Source organism: Sceloporus occidentalis, unplaced genomic scaffold, assembly GCF_023333645.1.
Source record: "Sceloporus occidentalis isolate IW3139 unplaced genomic scaffold, rSceOcc1.0.p SCAF_7, whole genome shotgun sequence".
Taxonomy (NCBI): domain Eukaryota; kingdom Metazoa; phylum Chordata; class Lepidosauria; order Squamata; family Phrynosomatidae; genus Sceloporus; species Sceloporus occidentalis.
The window spans coordinates 451,587-474,565 of NW_028316987.1; the positions used below are offsets into that span (position 1 = coordinate 451,587).

At 44.9% G+C, this 22,979-nt stretch overlaps 1 protein-coding gene across 2 annotated transcripts; it reads right to left on the reverse strand.

Annotated features, from left to right (window-relative positions):
* Positions 1 to 4,168: 4,168 nt before the first annotated feature.
* On the reverse strand, positions 4,169 to 17,107 carry LOC149308959 (putative uncharacterized protein C19orf81). 2 transcript variants are annotated; one of them, XM_089534043.1, is made up of 6 exons: positions 17,055 to 17,081; positions 15,541 to 15,605; positions 12,756 to 12,846; positions 7,344 to 7,464; positions 5,323 to 5,462; positions 4,169 to 4,492 (listed from the first exon to the last, which is right to left on the reverse strand). In XM_089534043.1, the coding sequence occupies exons 2-6, from the start codon at positions 15,602 to 15,604 to the stop codon at positions 4,285 to 4,287; spliced, it is 624 nt and encodes a 207-aa protein (XP_089390169.1). In that variant the 5' UTR covers position 15,605; positions 17,055 to 17,081; the 3' UTR covers positions 4,169 to 4,284. The 2 variants fall into 2 exon arrangements, with proteins under 2 accessions (XP_089390169.1, XP_089390168.1); XM_089534042.1 differs by having other exon boundaries at positions 4,172 to 4,492; positions 17,041 to 17,107.
* Positions 17,108 to 22,979: the final 5,872 nt, after the last annotated feature.

A 22,979-nucleotide genomic window follows, 5' to 3' on the forward strand; every position in this document is an offset into this window, starting at 1 on the left:
TGTCACTCGCCCATGGACATTAGAAACAACAGCTGGAATACTCAGTTATAAATGTGTAACCTGGAGTTGTACACTCATGATAGTTATATATTCACGGTTGCTACATAGTTCCTAGTTTAGGAGTTAAGTAGGACCGCGAAAGCGCCTACTTTTGGGCAGCAGCCACTGCAATCAATGGGACCTGTTCCCCTGTCACTCAGGAAGCAGCTGGCTGACAGTTCCATGCATCTTCACACAAGTGATCTCCAGATTAAGGGGGAATTGTGTCAGGGCCCCTCTTTCTGTCCGTCACACTGAAAATCACTTCTGGGAAGGGGTGGAAATAACAGCCAGCGGCTTCCTGAGTGACAGGGGAACCAATTTCCATTTATCGTAGTGACTGCTGCCTGGTAAGTGGAGATTTGAGGTGGAGGTCAAGCCAGGATTCACTGTGAGCACTGTAACTACGGTGTTTACATATATGTAAATCCCATACAGGATTCTGGCCAACATGACTGAAAATAATGTCAAGTGAATGGCATCCCACATATGGATCTATTTGACAATTTGCTGAAATCCTTGGAAGATGATTCAGGCCTAAATCCTAGATTGTTTCAAGTGGAGTAAACCCATTCAATCAATAGGATTTACCTTTGCATTCAACTCTTGATTCAATGGATCTACTCTATGTGGGATAGACCATTAGGGCTCAAGCCAAAATCCAATGAAGTTGGTGACTGGCTCCTTTCCCTTTGCTTTGTGTTATCTCTGGCCATCTAGTTGTCAGACCTAAGGGTTCCAGTGAAGAGCAATGTAGATGTGGCAAACCTGAAGTCCATCTGTGGTCAGTCTACAGCTTTCTAGAAAGCTTGGTTCTGTGTAGACACAATACTAAATGTAGCTGTACAGAACAAAAGCCAAAGAACAATCGGCTTACAGTTCATTCCACAAGTTGTGTGGCAGGGAATGAAAGCATCTGCTAGCCCACTTTTCCAGAACGATTTGTCTTGTCTTAGCACAATTCTTGGTAGAAATGCCTTAACAGTAATGCACTGGGACACACTCTGAAGGTACATGGTGCAGCGGACAAGCTGAAACAGCTGCTGATTCGGGGGCAATTCAGTGCCTTGATGGGAGGACTGCCTTGGAATTCAGTGTACCTTGCTTTGAATTCTATGATGGAATAATGTTCAACCAGACCAAAATGAAGTAAATCCAAGCAGAGAGCCAGCACCATCAGCAATGCTGCTCCAAGTCCAAGAAGATGGATGGACCAAAGTAGGATCCATTTGCACACAGAATCCAAGGACATCAAATGCAGCCACAGAGAATTCCATTCCAACTTTCCCAGTAGCTTACCAAGTCTGGCAAGAGCAACCTACAAAAGATTTTGTGTTCTAGCTCTTCCATCTTCCCAAAGCCTGGAACCATGGGGCATTGCCCTTTATAAATATAAGGTTCAATAATGAAACCATTGGGAAAGCTTTTAATGTGGAAATTGAGGAATGTAGGAGGCTGGCAACTACTGCTGTGCACCTCAGCTCATTCCTATAATTAAGCTGACATGCGGATACAAGCCAAAGAAAATGTGTGGGATACAGGTCTTGGCTCTTGCAATGCTGCTGTGCATCATCCTGTACCTCTACATGTGCCAAAGTTTCCATTATAAAAGGGGGAGTCAGGAAGTGTGGGCCAGCCCAAGACATTTTGTTGCCTGGAAGACAGCAGTAAATCCTTTCCATGCACATACATGCATCAAGCTAAAGTGCGCAATATTTGAAACCAGCCAAATTCTTTTAGCCCATGAAGCAGACATTCCCACAAGCACCTTTCCCTATCTTATGCAGCAAAAGGACAACTGACCCTTGTTCCCTTTTCACAGCACCTAAAATCACAAAGTGCCTGAGGCCATTGTCTCACTGTCTAAAGAGCAGGCTAGCCCTGGCATGGAGGCTGGGGATAAACTAAAACTATAACTTGAAGCAACAGGGGAAAGTAAGCAGGTGAGAGGAAGAGAGCAAGCAAATGTGGTGTAGATGTCAGAGTGTTAGGAGAATCCTGGGTTCAATCTCCACAGCCAAGAAATTTTAAATGGCCTTAGGACACTTTTTCTCAGCCCATGGTTACTTCTGAGGATAAAACGGGGCGGGGGCCATGTGGACTCTGAAAATCCAACGACATCAGATGCAGCCACAGAGAATTCCATTCCAACTTTCCCAGTAGCTTACCAAGTCCGCCAAGAGTAAACTACCAAAGATATGGTGTTTTAGCCCTTCCATCTCCCTAAATCCTGGAGCCATGGGGCATTGCCCTTTATAAATAAAAGCAGGGATGTAGCCAGGATTTTAGGAAGGGGGGGAGTCCAGACTAAGTGGACTTAGTCTGGACTCCCCCCCCCCCCCCTTAGCTACATCCCTGATATAAGGCAGGATTAAAAAAAACAACCACTTTAACATGACCTCCCCCATGCCTTGACTCATATTCAGTCCTTTGTAGTCACACTGCAGGCAATTAAAAGACTGCCAAGGGTCAGAGAGATTGCTTTCCATGTCTCAGTGCTTCAAGGGAACATAGTGAGCTTGCACCCTCTGAGATGTGGGTGTATAGTCTACCACAAATCTCAACAGAGGAGGGTCACTAAAAGGGGTTGGAACAACTAAGTACATAAGAACAAACTCCTATAAGCAAAGTGATCCAAGTTTCCCAAAAAGTATGTTGTTCCTGTAGCATGTCTTCAAGTCATTTCCGACTTATGGCAAACCTATCCCATGGTTTTCTTGACAAGATTTGTTCAAATTTGTTTGCCATTGCCTCCCTCTGAGGCTGAGAGAGGGCGACTTGCTCAAAGTCACCCAATGGGTTTTCATGGCTGAGTGGGGATTTGAATCCTGGTCTCCAGAGTCCCAGTTCAACGTCCAAAACAATATGCCATGATTCGACATCTTTCAACATTTCCAGAGGAAAATCCACTTGTCCTATTTATGGGAGAGGGAGGACTACATGTTCCTGCTATTGTGCAAAATATACCATGAAACAAAAAGAGCCCTTACAAATTCTCAATTGTGCTAGTAGGAAAACCATGTTGTTGGGCTGAATATTTGTTTCAGCTTGGGCACCAACCTTTAATACTTCAAATACAGGAATCAGCCACTAACCCAAAGCTGCAAAGATGCCTACTTTGACTACATTAATCATCATGTTTTATCTTCTGTTATTCCCATTCTGTCTTTCACCTCTTTTCCCCCCCTTGTTCTTACTGTATTTCTTTCTCTCTTGTTTCCTTTCATCCCCTTCCATCAATCTTTCCTTTCCTTCCTTTTTCTTCCCTTCTTGCATTCTTTCATCTTCCATTTCTCTTCCTCTGTTGTTTCTCATCCACTTTCAGTCCTTTTTTGCTTGGTTGATACGTCCCTCCATCCTTTTTTCTCTGATGTTTCTCCTTTTTCATCTCCCCCTTCTCCATAGTCTCTCATTTCTTTCCTCATTGTTCCTTTTGTGTTTTTCCCTTCCTTCCTTCCTTTCCCACATTCTCTTTCATCCCTTTTCATACTCATTTTCCTTTCTTTCTTTGTTGGATCCTGTCCTATTCCCTCCCTCCCCTCCTCACATATACACATACACACACACTTTTATTCCTTGCCCCCTTTTTCTCTTTATATGTGTACACACATGTGCATTGCACATACATTCCCATTTAGTTTTTTAAAAAATCCTTTTAAAACTCTGAACAAAAGCAAAACTTGGTGGTGTGGTCACAGAATGACCCACTTTGGGTCGGGATGTGACCCATTTGTGATTCCCAAACAGCCAATTAAAGACCAATGAGCTTACTAGGGCATACCAAAGAGCCAGCCTCAAAACACCTTTTGTAGTGGCAAGGCCAAGCGCTGCTGCTTTTCCACTCTTCCCTGAGGAATGGCAACCAGCTTGTCCCAAATTTAGAATTAAAAAGGAATAGCTCCCAGATCAAAAAGCCCAGCTTGCATGCCAGTTTCAGAACATCAACTACGCCTTCTCTTTAACTCCATCCATGGTTTGCTGAGAAAAGGAGTGTTTTTGAGCATCTACAGAAAAAAAACCATCAGAAGCAAAGTACCAAGATATGCCTCCAGGAGGCAGTTTCTTCCTAGCTTTGTTCTTAGCAGAAATGGCTAGGGAGTAACACATTGGATTGTCAATTCTTGAAAAAGAAACCAGGAGATAACACAAGTTGGTGGTCTCTAAAGTTTATAAAAGGGGGGTGGGGAGTTATGAGAAGGGAGAAAGGAAAGCAGATGCGCAAACAGGCAAAGTATTATCTGGGCCTCACACCCCATTCAAGTGATTTCCATCCCATGAATCACTCAGGGTGTCCAGGAGCCTCTGCCGTGCCAGTGCCCTTCGGAGGTGCATGCGATAGTCCTCCATCACCAGATCATCCCAGCGTCGCAAGGCAAAGTGCTCTTGGCCCAAGGTCAATCCTGAACACAGGAGCTGGTTCCGGGTCCGGAAGTCAGACACAGTAAGCAGCCACCTGCGCAGAGAGATTGGGAGTAAGAAGAGCGGGGTTGCAGGGAATTGAAATGCCTGGTAGGTCTGGATGTACAATGATGCAGAGGGATGCCAAGGCTGCTGTGACTTTCCCTAAGGAGCAACAGCTCCACAAATGCCAAAATTTAAGCATCAACTACAGTTGCACAGAAGATGCCATCCAAATAAAAAAGACCAAGTCTGACAAATGAAGGAATCTGTAAATGTATACACACACATACACATTTTTCAGTCTATGCTCTCATCCTGGAGAAGAGGATCCAGGCCCTGAGACCTGGGAACCCACAATTAGAATGAGGGGAGGGTCTATTCCCTGTGGGACTATTATGGCTAAACCCCCAAAGCATCTGACAATTGCAGAGAGAAGGAGAGAAAAGTGGGACTTGGGCAGTGGCAGGTGCAGGGGATGTGCACCACACCAGGTGACATTAGGAGTGGTACCCCCGGTAGGGATGGCACAGCTTCTGGGCAAGCGAGAAAGGGTGCCATGTCCCTTTCTTGCTTGTCTAGAAGCTGAGCAAGAACCCAAACAGCCCTCGAGAGGTTGCACCAACCATCACCACCCCCAGCAGCAGTCTTGCCAGGCAATGCAATGGCAGGCCAGCCAGGGACAGGCAACCAAGGTGGAGGAAGGGAGGGAAGGAAAAGCAGTCCACCACCACCCCTCACTGACTCCCCATTGCTCCCACACATAGTGAGTGACACCAACACCAGGGATGCCACTGTTCCTGGGGTTTCTAGGAGCACAAGCCAGATGGGAAATGAGGTCTAGCAGGGGAATGAGGAAGGAGGACAGGACTTGGAAGGCCAAACCTGTTCTTCCGTCCAGCAGTCCCACAGATCACATTAATGTTCTCAAATTGAATGCTGCGCAGAAGGCCTGTTTCAAAGGCATCAGGAATGACTGCCTCTACAGCTGCTAGAACTTCCGCATGGTTCATCTCCTTTTCAGGCTAAAAAACAAAAAGTTCAGCTGTCAGCTTCCATTGCAACTATTGCCAGCTCTTAGGTCCACACAGTTGGGACTACTTTCTTTCTAAAGGAAATCTGCAGTGTGGGTTTAAGATAGCCTTTTATGACTCCTCAGCTGCACTGAGCCCACTACAGCCTTGCACAGTCCAAACTGCACTAAAGCGACTTGCCCAAATGAAGAAAGCATGGCAAAAGCAGAAGGCTCAATAAGCATTTAAGAATTGCCTTGATCATCTTCCAGTTCCATCAGCAGTCAGCCAGGATGTCTCTAATAAGCTCCCAAAGAGAACATAAAAGTATTGAGCCATCTTCCCCTGTTTATCCCAAATATTCAAAGTGGTATATAAATTAAAAAATAATAATAATAATTATTATTATTATTATTATTATTATTATTTACTAATAAGAGATAAAACTGGAACTCATGGGTTTTCTATGAACACAAGTCTCTGCTCAAAGGTCTGGCCAGGCCAACCTAATATCCGCACTGCAGGAATGAAGCGGTTTGACACAACTTTAACTGTCATGGTGACATCTTTGCAGTTTGATGAAGTATTTAGCATGGTTTGCTATTCAGCTCTGGTGCCTCAGCCAACTACAAATCTTAGGAATCTGTGATAGATGCGTGGCAGTTAAAGTGGTGTCAAACTGCTATATTTCTGCAGTGTGGATATGCCCCAAACCTGTTTTAAAGAAAACCTTTTAAAAAGAGGAAAGCTAGTGACTTTGATGTTGCCCATCAACAGCTGACACCCAGACAGAGAAAACAGAATTGGCAGGTTTTAAGCAAATCTGTGTTCTCTTCTGTCCTCTTTCTTCAATTATGCATTTTCTCCTTTTTGTGGCTACCCTAGGAGGCATCCATTCTACATGGTAAAAACAGGAGGAAGTGAAGGTTAGTTTAAGAGGCAGGTGAAAGGGGGCAGGATGAAATTGCAGTTGTTGCTGTGTGCCTTCAAGCCATTTGCAACTAACAGCAACCTTAAGGAAAACTTGTCATGCGGTTTTCTTGAAAAGGTTTATCCAGAGGGGGTTTGCCATTGCCTTCATGTGAGGCTGAGTGTGACTTGCCCAAGGTCACCCAGTGGGTTTACATGGCTGAGTATAAATTAAAAACCCAAGTCTTAGCCCATCATGCAAACTACCACACCACACTGGCTCTTGGAAAGACAGATTGGCCTTAAAACCTTTAAGAGTTCATTCATGATGTGGCATAGTGATTTGAGTGTTGGACTGCAACTCTAGTGACCAGTGGCATCCTTTCCCCGGTGTAACCTGGTGTGTGGGAGGGGAATATCGGGGCTGGCAGCCCAAAGGGCATGCTGAAGCCTCTCCTTTGCCGCGGCAGAGGTCTCCTCCTGAGGAGGCCTCTGCCACCACAGCAAACCAGGGAGAGGTGCACTCAGGCCTCTTCTTCACCACCATGGTGAAGCTAGGAGGGGCACAGCGGAAGGAGGTATCAACCTGGTGTCACACCTGTTCTAGGCTGCATCCCACACCACCACATAACCCTGTGCTGAAGACCAGGGTTCGATTCCCCACTTGGGCATAAAACTCCCTGGGTGACCTTGAGCCACATGATTTCAGTGTTAGGGAAAGGCAATGGCACACCTTCTCTGAACAAATCTTGCCAAGAAAACCACATGATAGGGTCACCCTAAGTCAAAATGACTTAAAGGCATACAACAACTCACTTTAGACCCAGACACTTGATACTACTCCAAATTGCCCCTCCTCCTCCTCATTGTCATCAGGGCACCCACTGACAGAAAAGGTGATCCGCCAGGACAGAACTTTGCACAGGACCTCCCTCAAATGTGGAGCTAGTCCTAACTGTTCTCTCCCAATGAAGTAGGACTGACCGGGCTCTCCAGACAGAGACAAAGGGGACGGGCTGCTGGTGGTTTGGGGAACTTGCGGATGCAGGGCATCTCCATGTCCAGAGCCTCGTATTCAGCAATGATGCGCTTCATGTATTGACGCCTAAGGAGAGAAAGAAAACTATTGTCATGTTGAAAAAGCAAATATATTGTGTAAAAGCCAGCATGGTTTAGTGATTAGACTTTTGGCATACCCTCTAGTTTTCCCAGCTTTTACTGTGACATTTCCAGATAATCCTTGTTCCCCCACTTTTCACCTGCTTTTAAAATATCCCAGTTTCTCTCTCTTCCTTCCACTTTCCCCCTTTGTCTCAGGTTGCTTGAATTGCTGTAAACTGAGTTCAAATTGTCAAAGTAGTCTCCACTCGATTAACTCAGCAGAAGGGAGAAGAGAGGTGGGGGCATAGTATTGCCTTTCCCAGTAGGCCCAGGCAAAAGCAAACTGTTGCCATCTCATCCAAGATGCATCTACACTGCAGAAATAATGCGGTTTGGTGCCACTTTAAGTGCTGTATCTCCATTCTATGGAATCAGGGATTTTGTAGTTTTACAAGGTCTTTAGGTTTCTCTACCCAAGAGTGCTTGATGCCTCACAAAATGACAAATCCCAGGCTTCTGGAAGATGGAGCCATGGCAGTTAAAGTGATGTCTCACTGCATTATTTCTATAGTGTAGACACCCTTTATTTGTGTGGGTTTTTCCCCTCACTGACAACTCCAATCTTAATCACATTCTGAAGTTGCTTGACCACATGTGTCCCAGTTTCCATATATAAAATGTTGTAGCATATATGTCGAAATGGGATTTGGGAGATCCAGGATCTAGTGTCCACCGAGCCATGAAATTCACTGGGAAAGCCTGAGCCAATGTTTTCTTTTTCCTCCCACCTCACCTTAAGCCTGAGCTTTCTAATATGATTGGTGTGAGAATAAAATGGGAGGAAGGAGAACCACCCTGAAATGTGAGGGGCAAAGGTAGGACATAAAGGTAAATATTGTAATGGAGGAATAGGAAAGAAAGAGCAGAAACAACGTGTCACAATGTGACAGTTCTCCTAATAGAGACCTTCATAGATTTGTATTGGTAATTACGCCTTTAATCTTGTTCATAAATATCTGAAGCTGGGGTAATCAGTGCAATCAGATACAAGGAGGGGGCAAGAAATGAATGGCGATAATGAAGAGCTCAGAAAGGATTGCTAAAAAATCCAGGAATGAGTAATCAAATGACAAATGCAGTTCAAGATTAGTAAAGTGATGCACACTGGCCTAAAAACCCTTCACATATGCACTGATTGGACCTGAGCTAGTGATGACTTACCAGGAGAGGGATTTGGAGATTGTTCGCTTAGCTAAATTTGTATGCCTATACTCATTAATTGCTAGTTTTGCATGTTAACCTATGGAAGTTAAGTATTTCCCAACAGGGATTGTGATAGAAAGCTCAATGAAAATGGCCAGCCCTGTGCTTGGCTTCTGTGCAAAGGTGAATTCCATGCTAGGAAACATTATTAGGAAAGAGATCAAAAACAGAACAGTCAGTATCAAAGTACAGAAATCTAAGGTGACACCACACTTGGAAGACTACGTACAATTCTGGTCACATCTCAGACCGGATGTCAAGCTGAAAAAGATGCAGAAAAACAAGATGGCCACTGTGAGAAACATGATATTGACCTAGATGGGCCTTTGGTCTAACAGGGTTCTTCTTGTCTTCTTAGCTAGATATCAAACACCAGTTTGAAGCCATAAATATTGTTATCACATATTCCTCTGGCAGGAAGTTTTTTTTTTTCTTAATGGCTGAGGAAGGTAGCCTGATGTTTTCTTAATAGAACATACTATTTGGAAGATAATGGGTATTCTCTACATCAACTGATGTGGAACATGAGCAGGTGTTTCTATAGTGCTACTATCTGTTTTCATTTAGCCCAACCCATCTCAGACAGTTGCTGTCCCCTGATCTAAGACCACTCTAAATAAAGGCAAGCAACCCCCAAGCTGTTACTCAGCTGAGTTACAATAATTTCAGAAAAGTCAATAAAACTGTGTGATTCATGATCATTGTTTTCAAGGTCTCAGAGGACCATGGGGCTAAATCTCTCAGGACTCCAACCTGGAATTCTTTGCAATCAGTGATGCAGCGAGGCCATTCTAGATTTTGGACTTAATTATTTTAGGTGTGAAAGGGCTTGCTTCTTAATGAGTGTTACTGAAAGGATAAAGCTAACAAGTGCTAGCTGCAATTATTATGTATTATTTCCAGTCTCAGATGCATTTGCTCAGGAAGAGCAGCAGCCACAAGAGTATATATCCCGGGGTAGCTGTGTTGGCCATATAGCAAAGTACAGTATCATCCAAAATCCACAACACAGTGATATCTTCATTGGGACAACCAAAATGCATTTTAGACATGTTGCAAGCTTTTGAAGCACTAGATGAAAGAAGCCCGTGGAGCTCTGAAAGCTTGCAACCCTTATAATGTGCATTTTGGTTAGCCCAGTAAAAGGTATCACTGTTTTGTGGATTTTGGATGATACTGTACGCAGCTGTGAGAGTATTATTGCACTCATGGCATGCTTATGTGGCTTCCATAGATCACAGTAGGAAACAAAAGCCCTTATCAGATGAGTCTGGAACTGGGGGTCTTCTGCACTGGGCGGTTCGAATTCACGTTATTTCGCACAATACCATCATACCTGGGAGTCCCTCCACATTGGCATGATTCAAATTGGCCAATCCGCATTCACGCGAAGTGCATTCAGTGCAGAATGTTTTGTCACACCGGTGCTCAACATGAGGATTGGCCGATTCGTATCGGCCCCCTCGCACATGCTCAGTGGTGCCCTGCATGGGTTGCGACCTTAAACGCTTCCGGGGTGAAAGGGGAGGTCACGTCATGACAGCCCGGTAAACAGCTGGAGAGCCAGTTCATGCACATTAACAATCGCGATACAACGTGCCCTCTCTACATTCCTCTCTGTTTCCTCTCTACATTCCTGCTTGGTTTTAACGTTACCATGACCTTCCCTTGCAACAAATTAGCAATGCCCGGTTCTACGTGTGTGTGTGTGAGTGTGTGAGTATGTATTCTGGGGTGGGGGGGGAGGAGCAGTTCCAGCGGCTGTCAAAGAGGCTGGATGGCCATCTAAGTAAATGGGGATGCTTTTTTCCTCCTCCTCCTCCCGGCTTGGGAGGAAGAGGCGCGGGGGCCGCTGGAATCGCGGTTCCAGCAGCCTCCTCCTCCTCCTCCCAGCTTGGGAGCCAGCCTAGGTTGCATCCCAGGCAGGGAAGAGGTGCGGGGGCCGCTGGAATCGCGGTTCCAACAGCCTCCTCCTCCTCCTCCCGGCTTGGGAGCCAGCCTAGGTTGCATCCCAGGCAGAGAACAGGCGCGGGGCCGCTAGAATCGCGGCGATCGCCGCCGTTCCAACGGCCTCCTCCTCCTCCTCCCGGCTTGAGAGGCAGCCTAGGCTGGCTCCCAAGCCGGGAGGAGGAGGAGGAGGCTGCTGGAACCGCGATTCCAGCGGCCCCCGCACCTCTTCCCTGCCTGGGATGCAACCTAGGCTGGCTCCCAAGCCGGGAGGAGGAGGAGGAGGCTGCTGGAACCGCGATTCCAGCGGCCCCCGCACCTCTTCCCTGCCTGGGATGCAACCTAGGCTGGCTCCCAAGCCGGGAGGAGGAGGAGGAGGCTGCTGGAACCGCGATTCCAGCGGCCCCCGCGCCTCTTCCCTGCCTGGGATGCAGCCAGGCATGCCTCTCAAGCCGGGAGGAGGAGGAGGAGGCCGCTGGAACCGCTCCCCCCCCCGCTTCCCTGGAACCGGCAAGAGGAAAGACCCACCGGAAGTAAAAATTGGAATCTGGGGGTCTTGCGATGGAATTCAGGACTGGGTAGTCACACCAGAGCCATTCGCACTGAGATCGAACAGAGCCCCAATCCAGGATATTGCCAATCCCCTTTTCAGCGCACTGGCCAACACGCTCCAAAAAGAGGAGCCAGTACGCATTCAGTTCGGCAACTCGCGCATTCACGTGAGTGCAGATTGGGCCATTCGAATGCAGGTATGATGGTATTGTGCGAAATAACGTGAATTCGAACCGCCCAGTGCAGAAGACCCCCAGTTCCAGACTCATCTGATAATGGCTAAAGACTTAATAGGGCTCTAATGTTGATCTAACACATCTCTTCTTCTGTCCATTGGGTTATCAGCATAAAAGGATGGGAAGGGCTTACTTGCCAATATTTAACATGAAAACTAAGACATGTGACTAAGCAAGATCAGAATGTAGTCAGGTTGGCAAAATTACTGTTAAGGAAGAACACATACAGTAAGCTAGGAGAAGCTGAAGCAATTTGCTTTTGCCTGAGCCTACTGAGAAGAGCAAGATTCTATGGAGATTATCCCATTTTTCCCCCGATGGGATACACACATATTTTACTGCATTCTTACCACATTTTCCTGTGGCCAGGTGTATACAGCCGGTATGCAGCCCCTATGCAACCTGGGACTATCCTGCAGATTTTCAAGGATGGGAAAATCCTATCCCCCTCCATTTATTTAGAGTAGTCTTAGATCAGGGGATAGCAACATCCATCACACAACCCCGTCTATCATCCAACCCTTGAAGTACCTGACAAAGCCTGCCAAATGCAGTAAGATCCATTATTGACAGTTATCCCATCATGTATCTCATCCAGTATCTAATCCAGGAAAAGACGGCATAAGGTGCATGCGATAATTTCCAATCCCCTCTTCTCTTCTTCCCCTACTTAGCAAATTTAGTTCAGGCTACTTTGACACTTTCAATTCAGCAAATGATGTAAGCTGACAAGTGCAAATGTGGGAGGAAGAAAAAGAAACTGGGACATTTTAAAAGCAGCTGAAAAAGTGAGGGAACAGAAGATAAACTGGAATTGTCCCAGCCAGATTGGGACAGTAGAAATGTATGGAATGAGACTGGTAGAAGGCAGTCCAAGGGAACATCTGGAAAGGCCTGAAAGAAACAGACAGGGAGGGTAGCTCACACCTCCCCCTCTGTTATCTAACCCTTGATGCACCTGCCAAGCCTGCCAAATGATAGGGCCAGCCCTGATACTACTATAACTCAGCCTAAGGTGCACTATAACTCAGCCCTAAGCTTGAGAATGGTGTTATAGTAGGTTGAGCATTGGAGTATGACTCTGGAGAACAGGGTTTGAATCCCCACTCAGCCATGAAGCCCACTGGGTGACCCCGGGTGTCATGCTCTCTCAGCCTCAAAGGATGGCAATGGCAAAACCCCACTGAAGAAACGTGCCAAGAAAACCCTGTGTTAGATTTGCCTTAGGGTCACCGGAAGCCGGAAGTGACTTAAAGGCACACAACAACAACAACAACAACAAATGTGTTGTACTTACGAAGTTTTGCGTGGACGAGGGATTGGCTGCTCCATTTCTAGGAAAAGAGGCGATGACGCCTCTTCATTCTCAGGTTCAACGGGAGATGGGGCTGAAAGCAGCAACAACAACAACTGAGCTGAAGACATAAACTACAACCATTAAAAATAAAACCCAAATGTAGCGTGGGCAGTTTGCGGGCAATTTTTCCAGCCTCAGAGGCTGCTGCACCAGGCCACCACATGAACCAAGAAGCAAGTGCAAAATCACTCCTAAACTGAAAAGGCTACTTGCACTGGGTTGGCATGTCTGCTAGGACAGGGCTGTGCAACCTTAGATTGGATGGGACCATTCCCTCCTCTGTACCCCTCTAGTGTCCCACACTGTTGTGTTTCCGTGTGCCAGAAGTGTTGTAACATCATTTCTGGCTATCACTTTGGCCAGTTTAGTTTGGGTGTGTTTTGGTTTTGTGTATGCGTGTGTGTTGCCTTTGGGGAAGTTGGGGCTGGAGGTTCTCAGAGCATTAACCTGCCCATTTGGGTTGGTTTGGGGTGCGAAAAAGTGCCCAAAACCAGCGTGAAAAAAGTAACATTTTGACCGGTGTGTGTGTGTGTGAGGCTTCTGAGGTGCTTCAGAGGCCACACTTTGCAGTCTGAAGGGCTTGATGTGGCCTGTGCTAAAGCAAAGGTGAGCATATCTTAAGGAGAAACACATACATAAAATCTTATTTTCTTTCTTTCTCTGGAGAGTGAGTGGAGAAATCAGGATCAAGGAATGGCTAGGTACTGCTAAAATGGCCTTGAGAGCTACATCCAGACCACAGAATGCATGATCCCCATTCCTGATCTAAGGAGAACGGCTCTGCCAAACCAACTTCAAGTCCAGCATTCTAGCTGCCTGTAGCCAGTAAGACCAGCACTTGTTTTATCTGGAAGGTTGAGGATGAAAGAAGACTTGCCATCACTGTCACTGTGTAGCCTTTCCCATTTGCTACTGTTAGTCTCTCCTTGGGAGGAGATGTAAAGGATCCAGTTGAAAAGCATTTAATCTGATAAGAAAACCTCTCCCCCTTTGAACTGAAGCTAACCACAGTGCTGTGCTCCCTTTTGCAATATAACCAGAGTCTAGGGTTGTCAGGTCAGGAGCATCCAGGTCCCCCTGAAAAACTGAGATCAATGGATAAACTGGTGATGCCACAAGGAGTTGAGGCCCAGTAATGTCACAGAAGACAGGCCCTGCTAATGTTAAGCATGATACATTGTACAGTTGCTCAGAGGAGCATGTCATTCAAATAAAAAAGATCAAGGATAACCAATGAAACAATGGTCCGATATAGACAGGCAAAAAGCTCCGTCCTCTGGCCAAAATTAGGGTGCAGGAGTACGCAGTGACCACACACTCCCGAACCCTCCCATCCCCATGGGGACTGCCATGATGATGCAAGTGGGGCACAGCATCCGCACGTCAGGGCACCGTGCTTGCGACATTGATGTGCCACAGTGCGCCAATGGTGCACTGATGGCAGCAGCCATGTATGCCAAAAAACCCACTTTTAGCGGGCTTTTTTTGGTGCAGAGGGAGCCCGCATGGTTTGGTTGCTGCGGACTCCTTCAGGCACAAAAACGGGTGACTACAGTACACCCTTTTGGGGTGGTCTGTCGAGCCCCAATATTTCTTTGGTTGGAAATTATGTTATCAAAGTGCTGCCTTAAATGGGGAAAATCAGCTCTTTTTAAACACTTTCCTAGCACTGCTTTTAATAACCTATAGTAATCTAACAAAAAGCCATCCCTTTTTTCAAGTAAAAAGAACTTATCCTAACTCTGCTTTTAAATGCAGCTCCTATTAACCAAAATGAAATCCCTGCCTGCCTGCCTCCTTGGGCAGCTTTCAGAAAACTCCCTTATCCCTAAATCACCAACATTGTAATCTACTGCTACTTATTTCTGCTTTTTGCTAGCAGTGCAACTCGCATGTACCACACACCAACAAAGGCATCATATAGGGTGAGAAAGCTGGGGACAGAACTCAGAAAACAATCATAAGAAAAATCCACAAAGCATCAATCTTGCAGTACCATTTAGAAACTCCTGAGGCGGTGTATATCCATCCTCCTATCGCATGGATATTTGCTGCTGCCGCCACCAGGCAAGTGCAGGCCGTGTAACTTCCGGATAGAATGCGAGTTCAGCCACCAATTTGCAAAGCTGGGAACTTCCCGGCTTTGCAAATTGGCTGGCTGAACTTGGATTCTATCTGGAAGTTACCACCCAGCAGCATCAGTGACAAAAATTCATGCAATAGGATCCGGATGCAGCCCGAATTAGAATTCAATTAGGGAGCGGTAAATTTTAAAAGCTTCTCAATCCCTTAAGACTAAAAGGGAGGAGCAGATTGTGGGAGATGTCCCCCTGCCCTCAAGTAACTTTTCTCAGCTCTTCTTAAAAGCTTGAGACAGCTTCATGCCACCCACCCTGTTTCAGTGCTGTATTGCCTCATAGAAGGTTTCAGTGGGTTGTCTTCAAGTATTTGTCTGCTTCACTGGTTATGCTGCAGCCCCTCAATGCCCACCCCATTGGCTCATCTCCCCTTCTGCATCATTGCCTTTGTGCATTTCTCCTGGCATGCATTTCAGCTGAATAGCACTTAGAGAGACTGAATAATTATATTAAAAGCTGGGTCTGGCAGCTACTTCTGATGGGATACTGCAGGATAAAAGAGGGGGAGGAGAATGTGGACTGGCTAGGCATCAGAAACCCCCCAGTCCCACAGATCAAGAAAGCTGGGTCAGCATATTGGCCCTTACCTGGATCCCGGTGGCTGCTGGAAGCAGCACGCAATTTAGCACCTTCATTTTCATCATCTTGCATCCTTGGGGGCAGGGAACAGAGACATTGGTTACAACTATTTGATAATTCATTAACACCTGAATCTCAGTCTGTACCTTCCCTACTTCTTCCCAACCCCCCCCCCCCAAAAAAAAATGTCCTAAGATTTCCTAAACTCCAACATTTCATAGATGAAAGCCAAGATGCATGTAGCCAAGAAACATGAGACTGTAGTCAAGATGGCAGGAGTTATTCATGAGGAAGTACACACATACCAGGAGAAACTGCAGAAGTTTGATTTTGCCTGAGCCTGTAGGGTAGGGCAAGATGCCATTCCTTCATGTCCTCTCCCCCTACTGAGCTAACTGAGTGCAACACCTTCAGAGAGAGAGAGGGAAAGTGTGTGCATGTGTATTGTTGTTGTTAACTGCCTTCAAGTTGACCCCAACTCATGGCAACCCTATGCATGAGACACCTCCAAGATCCTCTTTCATCCACTGCTCTGCTTCGTTCCTGCAGATTCAGGCCTGCAACCTCCATGATGAATAAATCTAGCTATCTGGCATGCAATCTTCCTCGTTTTCTGCTACCTTCTACCTTACCTTCCCCATCTTGGTTTCCAGGGAGAGTTCAAGCTTGATCTGTTCTAGAACACATTTATTTGTCTTTCTGGCAGTAATCAGCACTCTTCTCCAGCACCACAACTCAAATGAGTTTATTTTCTTTCTGTCGGCTTTCTTCACTCTCGAGTTCTCACATCCATACATGGCAATGGGGGAACATAATGACTTGTATGATTCTAATAATATTTCTCAGTTTGATATCTTTACATTTTAGGATCTTTTCTAATTATTTCATAGCTGTCCTTCCCATTCCTCGTCGTCTTCTTATTTCTTGACTGCAGTCTTCATTCTGATCAGTGTTTTATTCAAGGTGCAGGAGATCTTTGACTATTTCAATTTCCTCATTATCAAAGCTGAATTGATGTAGATCCTCCACGATCATTATTTTTGTTTTCTTTATGTTTGGCAATAAGCCTGCCTTTGCACTTTCTTCTTTGACCTTCCTTAATAATTGCTATACACACTCGCGTGTGCGTGCACGCACACACACACATATATATACACAGAGAGAGAGAGAGAGACAGACAGACAGACAGACAGGCAGACATAATTTTAAAGATAGTATTTTCACCCTAATTAATCCTCTGTCACCCTGAGATTGTCCCCCTACCCTTGAGGACAGAAGAAAAGGACCCAAGCTTTGAGGCCAAGTTCTAGCCAGCATTGTCAATGATGAAAGATGTTGGGAGCTGTGGCCCAACAGTCACCCACACATTCTCTGGCCCTGACATAAATCATGAACAGAAATCTCCCAGAAAATCCCTCTTCATATCCTTTCCCCATTTATTCTATGCGACCCCACCCCGTCCTCCAGCACCCCAATGGAAACCTTCCCTAAGGCTGTGGCATGTCTACCTGTTCCAGCTAACCTTCACCCTTGCTGGTTTGGGTGCTTTCAACCTCCTAGAGCACTAACAGCCAAGATTCAAAGCCAAGATTCCAGAATCTTGAGTCCACAACTGAGATGGAGGGGTTGGTTCCTGCCATGAAAATTCTCAACTGTTTCCCCACAAATCTTCTTATAAACCCCGCCCCCCCAAAAAAGAAAGAAAGTGAGAGAGGACAAATGACAATACAGATTTGTGTGAAATTTGCACAAGCCAGTTCATATTACAGGTGCAGGTACAGAAGTGATTTCTGAGATTTAATCAAGTTAGGACTCTGTAAAGTGTGGCCTAGGGAGCCCCTGCACTTTCATGAAGTTTTTGGCATTGTTGAGTAATTTAGAAAAAGAAGTACTGTCAGCTCTTCTTATACACAGATTTTTTATACACGGATTCAAGCATCCACGGTTTGAAAATGTTCCAAAAAAGGATAAATTTCAAATATCAAACCTTGATTTTCCATTTTTTATAAGGAACACCATTTTGCTATGTCATTATATTTAATGGGACTTTAGCATCCATGGATTTTGTTACCCACGGGGGATCTTGGAACCAAACCCTAGCATAAAACAAGGCCCCACTGTATTGCTGCTCTATACACTCCAACTTGTGCCCGATTAGCCATCTGTCATCCCATCTTGAGCTTTTTTTAAAAATGTACCAGTTTTTCTCCTCCTCTCCCTTTCCCTCTTTGTCCTTAGCCTACTTCAGTTGCTGCAAACTAAGTTCAAAGTGCAAATATAGTTAAAATTCAGATAGCTCAGCAGGGCTGCAGCCATACTGGAGAAATAATCTGGTTTGACATCACTTTTAACGGCCGTGGCTCAATGCGATCGGATTCTCTGGTGCCACAACAAACTATATTTTCCAGAATTCTATCACATTGAGCCATGGCCATTAAAGTGGTGTCAAACTGGATTATTTCTCCAGTGCAGATGCAGGCCAGGCAGAAGAAGAGAGTGCAGAATCATGCCCTTCCCAGAAGGCATGGGACATGAAAAAGTGCAATGAGAGAGGATTAACCCAGATCATCCCTGACAAAACAGGACATTTCATGTCTCTTCAGCCTGCAGTGTGGATGATAACTTAGTGGGCAACTTCAAGGCCCCTTTCAGTTCATTTTTCTTAGTCTTCCCCCCCCCCCCCCCTTAAACCAGCATTGGACTGGACAGCCCTTCAAAGAGAGAATTGGATTCAGTCAGGTAGGACACACGTGTCCATCCTAATTCCCTTTCTAATAGCATAGAGAGGGAGGGAGGGAGGGAGCGGGCGGGAAGGAGGTAAAGAGAGATCTAGCAATAACCTCCAGTCAACCCCCAGCTATTCCCTGCCCTGCCATTAACCAAGGCTGCAGAGATTTTAATTATGTTGGTTTTTTGGAAGGGTCTGATGCTGCAGCATCTCTTTACAGAGCTAAGATGCACAATAGTCAGATTGCTGTTTGGAGACCCTGCTAATATTTGCTGTTCTGTCCTCCAGCTAGCTCAACATCTGTGCCAAAAATGAGCCAGGAGCCCAATAACAAGGATTGCTGGGAACCTGCTAAAAAAAGCTAACCATGCCGAAAAGCCATAGGAATGCTTTAGATTTCCAAATGGTCCCCGAGATGCATCAGTTCAGCCCAAAGTGAGAGGTTGCTTATATAATGCTTTTTTTAAGGAAGGCGTGCAAAAAGCCAAACTAGCAAAAGGATTGTCCTTTGATAGGCATTGATTAGTAAGGAGATGGTTAAGGAGACTGAACAATTATCTCTACAAAACATTGGCAGGGCCAACACCTGTCACAACAGGCAGCCATAAAAAGTCCCCTTCCAGTGATTTAAAAAAAAGACCTTGGAGTGCTTATTGCTTTCACCTTTTTTCCTCTGTCACGTCACCATTTTCTTCCTTAATAGTGACAGAATGCTCTCAGGTAATTCTTACAACAACCTTGCGATGTTTGCCTATATTCAATGTATATGTGTATCAATATGCATTTTAGATTTTTAGAGAGCAGGACAGTGAGTTAGGAATGTGGCTTTTTCAACCACAAAGTGATTGAGATCAATGCTAGATCAATGACATCAGAAAGAGGGAATATAACAATATGTTTCAGCTTTACTGATTTTCATTTTGCTGGATAAATGTCCCAATAGTTCAAGCAGGGAAGGATCAGGCATATATATATATATATATATATATGGGGCAGAAACCAAAAGTGCTTTTCTCAGGGGTGGGGAGAAACTTTGGCCTGCATATTAGATTTCTGAAGGAAAAATCAACATTATGTTTCCCTTCAGCATTCTTATTCTAAACATATTTCATCTGAAGCAAATCCTATTGATTTTGGAGTTAACATTCACACAGCCATGCTTGGCACTGCTGGCCTTCTTTTTATTCTCCATTTTATGATTCAATTATAATTTGCACATGAAGAGTCTCCTTCAGGTAATCACAGCTGTACAATAGGGCAGCCTTCTCAGTGTGCAGGATGTCTGTGTGTGTATGTATGCTTGTCTCCCAACCCCATTGCAGCAAAGGACTAGTTCAGCGTTTTATTTTTGAATGTAAGAAGGGCTATAGTTGGGTGACAGAACACTTGTTTTGTTTACAGACTGTTCTGGGCTCAGTCTCTGGCATTTCCAGGTGGGACATGGAAAACCCCCTTTTAAAAAACCTGGAGGGCCCCTCTGTGTATAAATGTGTTTGTTGTTATTGTGTGCCTTCGACTTGTTTCTGACTTATTATGGCAACCCTAAGGGCCTATCATGGGGTTTTCTTCGCATGATTCTTTGATGTAGCCTTCTCTTGAAGCTGAGAGAGTGTGACTTGCCCATGGTCACCCAGTGGGTTTCCAAGGCTGAGCTGGGATTCAAACCCTGGTCTCCAGATGTAAATGTGTACATGCCTACAAGTCACCTATTGACTTATGGCGGCCCTCCAGCTCTCCAGCCTTTCAAAAATACAAACCAGGACATGTGTGGCAAAGCAACATCAGAGTATGATCACGATGCCAAAAGTTATTCATGAGGAAGGACATACAAGCTAGAAAATGCTGCAACAGTTTGGTTTTGCCTGAGCCTATGTGGAAGGGCAAAATTCTTCTACCTCCTCTCTTCTTTCCCTTATGAGTGAATGGAGTACCGACTACTTTTGCACTTTGCAGCAACTGAAGTAAGCTAAGGGCTAAGAGGGAAAGTGGGAGGAGGAGAAAGAAACTGGGACATTTTAAAAACAGCTGAGAAAGTTGGGTGACTGAGGAAGCATAACCTACAGCACCTGGTATTCCTTGGCAGTACTTCATCCAAGTACTAACCTGACCATGCTTAGCTTCCAAGGTTAGATGGGACCTGGTGCCTTCAGGACATAGATCCTCACAGTAACCAATATGGATGGATCAAAGATTTGAGAAGGAATCAGGCATATCTATGACTGTTCAGGGTCTTTTGTCTACCCACAAGTAGGGCATCAAAGTCATGCCCTGTCCTTCCTAGGAGACTATCACATGAGGGGAAATCAGGGGATTAAAAGGGTATTTTCCCAAGAAAGCTGCACGATTGTGGCGAAGATTTTTACACACATTGTGATCTGAGAGGACTTATCACAGGAAGAACCAGGAATGCTCCAGCAACAAACAATTCATAGGGAAATCCCATGAATGGTTTGTTGCTAGAGCATTCCTTGTTCTTTCCGGGATAAGTCCTCTTAGATCGCGACACCATCTGAAAATCTTCACTGTGATCGTGCGACTTTCCCAGGAAAATGCCTTTTTAATCCCCCGATTTTCCCCATGTGATAGTCTCCCTAGTATTCAAAATTATACAAATGGGACCTTCAACAAAATGTTGCTGTGTGGAATGTTAACTTTTCCAACCACCAGCCACATCTCTTTTCAGTACACTCTCTCCTGTTCCACCTCCCCTTTCAATAGTCAGTCAGCATTTAATGGCCACTGAGCATGACCTGAGCTATTTGATGGTTGTACAACACACATACACAGTTACTTTTTCTTTTTTCCCCTAATTTTATTTTGGTACAGTGCTGTACTTTTATAAACCATAGGGATTCATGCATCCTGCTGATGCCTCTGTATTATGTATACATGGGGCTGTCTGGACGAAATAATGGTTGGCACTCAAAGAATGAATTTGCTATTAGTATATATAGGGCTGCTTCTATACATGGAGATTCCATTAGTGATCATGTCTAAATTGGCAGGATGGATTAGATTGTGCTCCTCCCTCCATGAATCCTTTTGAAAAGCCATCAAAGCTAATGGCTTCCATTACCACATCTTGTCATAGTGCATCCCATCTACGAATCGTGCATTTTGTAACCAAGCCATCGCTCAGCTTTTTGTCAGTCACTTTGCAGAGTTCTAATTTCATAGGACAGAAAAACTGAGGTGGTCATGGGGGGGACCTTGATCTCAGGATGGGAAGGAGCCAGAGTTCTTGGTTTTAGCCCAAGTGGTAGAAAGAACTTTTAAGTAACCAGGCACCAGTAGAGAAGTGGGCAACCTATGGCCTTGTAGATATTGGCCTGCAGCTTCCATCAGCCCTAGCCAGTGTAGGTGATGGCAGGCGAGGAGATGAAAAGTGTTACTTTTTTAGGGAACTAGAACTCTCAGAAGACCGTAGTTACACTGGCCAGGGGATTGTGGGACTTGTAGTCCAAAGATTTTCAGAGATGTGGGGATGACAGGAGTTGTGGACCAAAAATAAATGTTCAGAGCTCTTGGAGGGTGATAAGGATTGTCGTCCAGTGATAAGGGCTACAAAGAGACCCAACCCTGGAGTACATTTGCCCCTGAAGTACAAATGGTACCCAAAAACAAAGACATGAAGTTGATGCAGACCAGAATTAGAGCCTTCTCCAGTCACAGTATTTATATTTCGTATTTTATTTATGTGCCATCTTTCTCCCACAAAGGGAGTGTAGGACTGGAAAGAATATTTGTAAATATTTGAATGCCAGGAATTTCCCAAATTTCAGGAACTCTGATGGCTGAAAATCTTTGTGGTTCAAGAATTATTCTGTGTGAAAAATCTATGCTTCTTGTGGGGGTGGGAGTCACACAGAAAGCATGATTTTCTCTACAAACTACTACTTCTGTATTTATTTAAAACATTATTTTTTGTGTAAAAAAAACATGTGTGGTTATTTTCTCCATGGAATAATTCTTTAATTGCAAATAGTCCTCAAAAACCACAGTTTTCAAGGATTTTCTCATAGAGGGAAGAAAAATTGCTAAGTTATTCTTTTTCACCTATGAGACTGAAATGTTTGAAGATGTACATCCCCATGTCTATCCAGCTCTGGCCCAAAGGGCTGAACACTTCCCTGGGGGGATCAGGCACTTGCCGCTGGATGGAGCAGCTTCTTTTAGTCCTTATGCAAAGCAACAGATTGTCCTATTGATAAAGTATTATTTCCTGGAACTGGATCCTTTTCTTACTGCCAAGTTCTGTCTCTCACCTCTCTGTGGTTGAGCCAACTCACATATCAAAACTAGAGCTGCACAAGGGTGGCTCTGCAAAGAGGCGCCACACACCGTGTAATAAATGATGCTCATGCAACTGCTCCCCCTTTGTACGTTCTGCCCACAATTCAGTTTCTAATTGCTCACCACCACTTAGTCTGCTTTAGAGGAGCCTTTGCCATGCTGCAATAAATAAATGCAGCCTTCTGTGGAGTAGCGAGAGCAAGGGCTCAAAGGCTTCAATCCAATTATTAATCCCAACTGGAGAAGATTGACTGAATCAATAGAAAAATATATAAGTGTCGACTTAACAAGTTCTTACCAACTTGGGACCAACAATTGTACTTAAGCCACAAAATATAAGTGCTAGGTTTTATTTATTTTTCTTAGCATACCTTCCAGCAGATGTCTTAAACAGTAACTGCATACCTTTCAACTTTTCACAGATAA